The sequence below is a fragment of the Xyrauchen texanus genome, unplaced genomic scaffold (genome assembly GCF_025860055.1).
Source record: "Xyrauchen texanus isolate HMW12.3.18 unplaced genomic scaffold, RBS_HiC_50CHRs HiC_scaffold_1659, whole genome shotgun sequence".
In the NCBI taxonomy this organism is placed as follows: domain Eukaryota; kingdom Metazoa; phylum Chordata; class Actinopteri; order Cypriniformes; family Catostomidae; genus Xyrauchen; species Xyrauchen texanus.
In genome coordinates, this window is record NW_026266047.1 from 1 (window position 1) to 6736 (window position 6736).

The 6736-nt window shown below is 37.0% G+C and overlaps 1 protein-coding gene across 1 annotated transcript; it reads left to right on the forward strand.

Annotated features, from left to right (window-relative positions):
* On the forward strand, positions 1 to 4842 carry tmem54a (transmembrane protein 54a). The gene is made up of 6 exons (XM_052124644.1): positions 1 to 115; positions 1020 to 1216; positions 1578 to 1637; positions 3012 to 3203; positions 3675 to 3815; positions 4269 to 4842. The coding sequence occupies exons 1-6, from the start codon at positions 103 to 105 to the stop codon at positions 4395 to 4397; spliced, it is 732 nt and encodes a 243-aa protein (XP_051980604.1). The 5' UTR covers positions 1 to 102; the 3' UTR covers positions 4398 to 4842.
* Positions 4843 to 6736: the final 1894 nt, after the last annotated feature.

Genomic DNA, 6736 nt, shown 5'->3' on the forward strand with positions numbered 1-6736 from the left:
AACGGGAACCAGGAAGAAGACAGCCAGAAAGGCACGGTAAGAGAAGGTCTTTGAACATCTGTCGGCTTTAATAATGGCTTAATCAGAAATAAGCACTCCAGGATGGTGAATTCGGGTGAGTTGAATTTAAGAAAAGTTAAGAGTGTAAATTGCATGGGGTAGATAAAGAGTCTCACGGACTCTGGGTGTGGTCGTTGCGATTGTCTTTTACTCGTGCAATGAGTCTAGTATAGTCCAGTCTGGACAACAACAACAAAAAAACTGCAGCTTCATTGGAATTGTTGATTTCAGACCCAAACCTGACAACGTTAAAGGCGGGTTATAGATTGAAATTATTATGCATGTTTTTATAAAAGCAAGAGGTTTGAGTTTTAACAGAACATATGTATTACACTAAAGTTCCAACCGTTTATATTAGTGAATGCATTAGGTAGTATGAAAATAACGTCGACGTATATATTTTATACAGCATTTATTAATATTAATATTATTTAATAAACAATACTATTGTTCATAGTTGTAAACAAATACAGCTTTTGATTTAAGAAAACGTATTACTACTATATGTTGAAATTAACTTGAACCAAGACTAATAACTGCTGTAAAAGTATTCATGTTAAATAATATTGTTGTTATATAATTTTTACAAATGAAACCTAATAGTAACATTTTATTGTATTATTGTTTTGTGCAGTCAGTATTGCTGAAGAGGGTTTGTTTCAATCTTGTACTCCACCCTTAAAATCCTTGTTTTAGAGGGAGTACTTAAAAAAAAAAAGTTGTATTTACTTTGTTTCTTCTGCCCTCGTCCTACCTGAGGTTCCCTCAAAATCCCATAATCCCTTGCTTTTCAGTGAAGTCATTGCTCTTGAAATATGACTGTGCTGAAGTCTGAATTTCCTGTAGCACAATGTTTCTTGACTATTCACTTGTTTATTTTATGATCTGATGGCTAATCTTTCATTTTCAATGTCCCGCTCTTTTGTGTGTGTGTGTGTGTGTGTGTGTGCGCGCCGTAGGAATTTGTTGTGGCAGTCTGAAGGATGATAAGATCCTTATGAAGATGGGCTTGGGGCTGGTGCTTGTTGGCCATGTGAACTTTTTGCTTGGGGCACTTGTACATGGAGCTGTGCTCAGGCACATAAAGGTGCTCACTTGGGACCGGAAACTCGTGTACCCCATTTCCAATGTCATCGCTCTTGTTGCAGGGCTCGTGGTATGTGTTTTCTAGTTGTATTGTACTGTATGGTCATACATTCATATTTTTTTGGTTGGTGGACAAAGCGTTACTTTTATGATTATAATTACAAAAAGTAAAAGTTGTGTAATGGTAAAAAATCTAGGCTACTAATGCAACAGTTGCAGGTTCGGTCCTAAATAAGCATGCCCCAAACTGCCCCAAGTGCTCGACCAGCACTGTTCCCTAAAACTGAACATTTAACTCCTCTTGCTTTACATACAAGTTGTATGCTCAATAACAAGTAAGATAAGTTAAACAGGGTAAACCTTTAGCTCATCTCTGAAACTGAAAGAACCCAGTCTGTAACTCTTACATTTTACTATGTTATAATCTGCAGGCAATTATTGGTGGAATCTCTGCTATTGTTCTCTCAAAGAACAAGAAAAACCACCTTCTGGTGAGTAAACACACACTCAAACTGCCATTGCTGAAATGATTGCATATGCTATTTATTTAATTTTGTTTTACTTTTTATTTGTGCACATCTCAAAATGGTTACTCTAAGGTCAAAAACATGGTAACATCAAAATATTCCTGTGATATGACATTATTTTACATAGAAGAAATATACTTATATACAGCAAAAAAAAAAGGAACATCCCTTTTTCAGGACACTGTATTTTAAAGATAATTTTGTAAAAATCAAAACAACTTTACAGATCATTATTGTAAAGGCTTTAAACAATGTTTTCCATGCTTGTTCACTGAACCATAAACAATTAATGAACATGCACCTGTGGAACTGTCGTTAAGTCACTAACAGCTTACAGATGGTGGGCAATTAAGGTCACAGTTATAAAAACTTGGGACACTAAAGAGACCTTTCTACTGATTCTGAAAAACATCAAAAGAAAGATGCCCAGGGTCACTGCTTATCTGTGTGAACGTGCCATAGGCATGCTGCATGGAGGCTGCAGATGTGGCTAGGGCAAAAAATTGCAATGTCTGTACTATGAGATGCCTAAGACAGCGCTACAGGGAGACAGGAAGGATGGCTAATCATCCTGTCCACACCTGCACAGGATCAGTACATCCCAATATCACACCTGTAAGACAGGTACAGGATGGCAACAGCAACTGCCCGAGTTACACAAGGAACACACAAATCCCTCTATCAGTGCTCAGATTTTCCACAATAGGCTGAGAGAGGCTGGACTGAGGGCTTGTAGGCCTGTTGTAAGGCAGGTTCTTACCAGGCATCACCGGCAACAACGTCGCCTATGGGCACAAACCCACCTTCGCTGGACCAGACAGGACTGGCAAAAAGTGATCTACACTGATAAAACTGCATTTTTAGACTTGTACCGGTAATTTGCGTGTCTAAAACACATACAAGGTGATTCCATAAATTTTTCCTCCACGTTGAGTGATTCCATAATTGTTTCCTTTATTTTAATTGAGATGAACATTTGTTTTCTAGATCAAATAATTTAATGTTTAAGGGATGTTTCATGAAGCCAGAATGTTCAGCTATTCAACAAAAATAGTTTTGTGTCATATCTGTGATTTGTATATTTGCTACGAAGTAAAAAACAGCTGGGTGAATGGTGATTATGGTGATTCCATAATCTTTTGCCAGGAGATGTACTCATCTAACAGAGAGATTTACTTACATTTAGGACTTCATGTCGCTAAACCCGAATGATAAATATAATATAATGTCTTCTGTATTATTTTGTTGCTTCTGGAAAACATGCATGTCTGTCTTCAGAAAAAAATGCTGTTTTCATATATTACTCTCATTTGTGAAAACATTCCATCCTTGTTGCAGAGTTGGTTTTTACTAGTTGTAAGTGTCCTGGCTGTTCTCTTGGGTGGCGCCTCTGCAGTGGGCATCAGTGTTGCCACAGTGAGGGCCATAATGCAGGAAGGGCATAGTCTCTTTGCCCACTGTGATCTTCCTGCCAACATGAGTTACTACAGCATCACAAATGAATGCCCTTTTGACCCGACACGCATCTATGTGAGTCAGTGTATCTGTAATCTGATGATTCCTTGTGTAATTATAAGATTTAAAATGCAAGGCATTTATAGCTGTACAACCCTGATGAATATAAGCCTAAAATTGCCTTCAAAAGTTATTTGTTTAACTCTATATGTATTAGTGTGCTTCAATGCCATGACACTTTTTTTTTTTATATAGCTAAAGCTGTAGCAGGTTTAATAACAGTCAGAGTCATGGTAAACCTGGAAATATCAAAGAATTTTGAAATTGCTATTTTCAGACATGAATGGTCATGATTTTGATTAAAATCCTTAAGGTCATTGAAAATTCTCTAGTGAATCTACATGATTCTAGTTATGCTCCGCTTATGGTGAAAAAGTGAAGAGATTGAAATTCATTGGTCAAAAGGTGTGGGTTGCCTGTGAGACATAATACAAAATAAATAAGGGAAAGAAGAAAATTAATAAAAGACCATATTTCTCTCATCAGGGTACGACATTAATCCTGTGGTTTCCATTGATTCTGATGTCAGTGGTAGAGGTTGTGTTCTCTTGCCGCTGTTTCTTGGCTTGCACCTCCTTTCTCCGTCTGCGTTGCCCATGGAGGAAAAATGTTGTCAGCACCAGAAGGGTAAAAAAATAATCATACAGATCTGAAAAGAATGCAGATATGCATTGTAAGTGCCTCACTGTAACCTGTTTTTTTTTTTTTTTTTTTAATTTAAAGAAAAGAACTGATAAGTTTAAATTATTTATTGTGGTAATCAACATTATGCCACAAACTATTGACTGAGCTTAACTTGTATTGAACCTGGAATTTTCCTTTTTTAAGGATATAGTTTCAAGGGAACCTATTTTAAAATATACATTGATTGAGACAGCAGGCTAGTATGCCAGCTCCACATTACAATAGCATTTCGAAAGCATTCAGAGAACACAGAATGGAAAACCTTGCAACCTATGCTAAATGCCTGCACAGTTCTAACTGTTCATGTGCATGGTGCTACTTTAAAGACTTTTAAAAGTGTTTAATCTTTTCAGTGTATAATGTAGTGTCTTTCTACCATTACATGTTTGGATTCAGGTGCGTATCCAGGTGCAAGAAGAAACTGTACTGCCACCAGGACATGAGCCAAACGAGGAGGATCCAACAGAACAGCACAACCTTCTTGACAAGGACATACCTGTTGTGGTGACTAGTGATTGGCTGTAATTCATATGTGTGTTTCACATGACCAATAGACATGATTTCAGAATTCCTGTATGACAAACAAAGCTAAAATGCTAAGTTGAGGTGCACATGAAACGTGGAAAGGCATGCTGTCCTTCACTGCCCACTAATCTGGCTAACAAATATAGAAAGAAAATGCTCTGAAATCTTCACCTTAGTTTTGCTATAATAATGTGGGTTTTTTCTCAGCAAGTGTGTTTGAGAAGTGACTTTGGTTTCATGGAAATTGCACAATTTGTATATTTCAATGTCACGAATATGTATGATATGTTGCGTTTATATAAAATATTTTTCAATTGAAAACTAAATTTCCTGCGTGTTGCCCTCTTTCTCTTTATCACGCACAGTATATTCCTCACATTTACATAGTTATACATTAGGCCTCATTCATGAAACATGATACTCTGTGTGAATCAATAAATTGTTGTATTGAAATGACATGATTTGCATAAGAATGGTTTTATGATGTACACTGAAATTAGTTTGTTTTTGTTTCATAAAATTCTTTCTAAATATTTATATTGGAGGCTGTAGTCTGCTAATCAAAAAAATGCTTATATGCTCATTGAGCACTTTTTTTGTAATTATTTTCTCCCCAGTTTGGAGTGCCTAATTCTCAGTGCTCTCTTAAGTGCTTGTGGTGGGGTAGTGATTCACCTCAATCCGGGTGGCAGAAGATGAATCAAAGTTGCCTCCGTGTCTAAGACGCATTTTATCACGTGGCTTGTTAAACTGCGGTCAAGCCAGCCGCCACTTCGAAATGAGCGGTCAAACTAGCCGCACCTATATTTCGTGGTGCGCGTATACACTGGTTATTGCGGTATGAACGTCAGAACTAAAACAAGTTAATTCCTGCTAAGGCAATTTCACATGCATTCATTTATTCTGTCTGTCTGTCTGTCAGAAAGAAAGGAAGACAGAACGAAAGAAAGATTTCAGCACACCTCACAACCTGTCACTGCATGATATATTGAAGTCCAAAATAAGAACCCCCCCCAAAACTCATATATTACCTTTTTTGTCCATACATTCAGAAAATCATAAAAATAAAAGTCCTAGCTTCCACAGACCAATTTCACCTCAGATGGGGAGGACACCTTCTCAAGGTGTGAACTACAATGTTTCAGGACATTCTGATGTTGAATTCAAAAATAAGAGCCCCCCCAAAACTCATATATTACCTTTTTTGTCCATACATTCAGAAAATCATAAAAATAAAAGTCCTAGCTTCCACAGACCAATTTCACCTCAGATGGGGAGGACACCTTCTCAAGGTGTGAACTACAATGTTTCAGGACATTCTGATGTTGAATTCAAAAATAAGAGCCCCCAAAACTCATATATTACCTTTTTGTCCATACATTCAGAAAATCATAAAAATAAAAGTCCTAGTTTCCACAGACCAATTTCACCTCAGATGGGGAGGACACCTTCTCAAGGTGTGAACTACAATGTTTCAGGACATTCTGATGTTGAATTCCAAAATAAGAGCCCCCAAACTCGAATATTAGATGTTTTGTTTACACATTCAGAAAATCATAAAAATAAAAGTCCTAGTTTCCACAGACCAATTTCACCTCAGATGGAGAGGACACCTTCTCAAGGTGTGAACTACAATGTTTCAGGACATTCTGATGTTGAATTCCAAAATAAGAGCCCCCCAAACTCGAATATTAGATGTTTTGTTTACATATTCAGAAAATCATAAAAATAAAAGTCCTAGTTTCCACAGACCAATTTCACCTCAGGTGGGGAAGACACCTTCTCAAGGTGTGAACTACAATGTTTCAGGACATTCTGATGTTGAATTCCAAAATAAGAGCCCCCCAAAACTCATATATTACCTTTTTTGTCCATACATTCAGAAAATCATAAAAATAAAAGTCCTAGTTTCCACAGACCAATTTCACCTCAGATGGGGAGGACACCTTCTCAAGGTGTGAACTACAATGTTTCAGGACATTCTGATGTTGAATTCCAAAATAAGAGCCCCCAAACTCGAATATTAGATGTTTTTGTTTACACATTCAGAAAATCATAAAATGAAAGTCCTAGTTTCCACAGACCAATTTCACCTCAGATGGGGAGGACACCTTCTCAAGGTGTGAACTACAATGTTTCAGGACATTCTGATGTTGAATTCAAAAATAAGAGCCCCCCCAAACTCGAATATTAGATGTTTTGTTTACATATTCAGAAAATCATAAAAATAAAAGTCCTAGTTTCCACAGACCAATTTCACCTTAGGTGGGGAGGACACCTTCTCAAGGTGTGAACTACAATGTTTCAGGACATTCTGATGTTTAATTCCAAAATAAGAG

Coding starts and splice junctions, on each gene's coding strand:
- tmem54a (XM_052124644.1), top strand. Junction 1,217..1,577: donor CTCTTGTTGCAGGGCTCGTG/GTATGTGTTTTC, acceptor TATAATCTGCAG/GCAATTATTGGTGGAATCTC. Junction 1,638..3,011: donor ACAAGAAAAACCACCTTCTG/GTGAGTAAACAC, acceptor TCCTTGTTGCAG/AGTTGGTTTTTACTAGTTGT.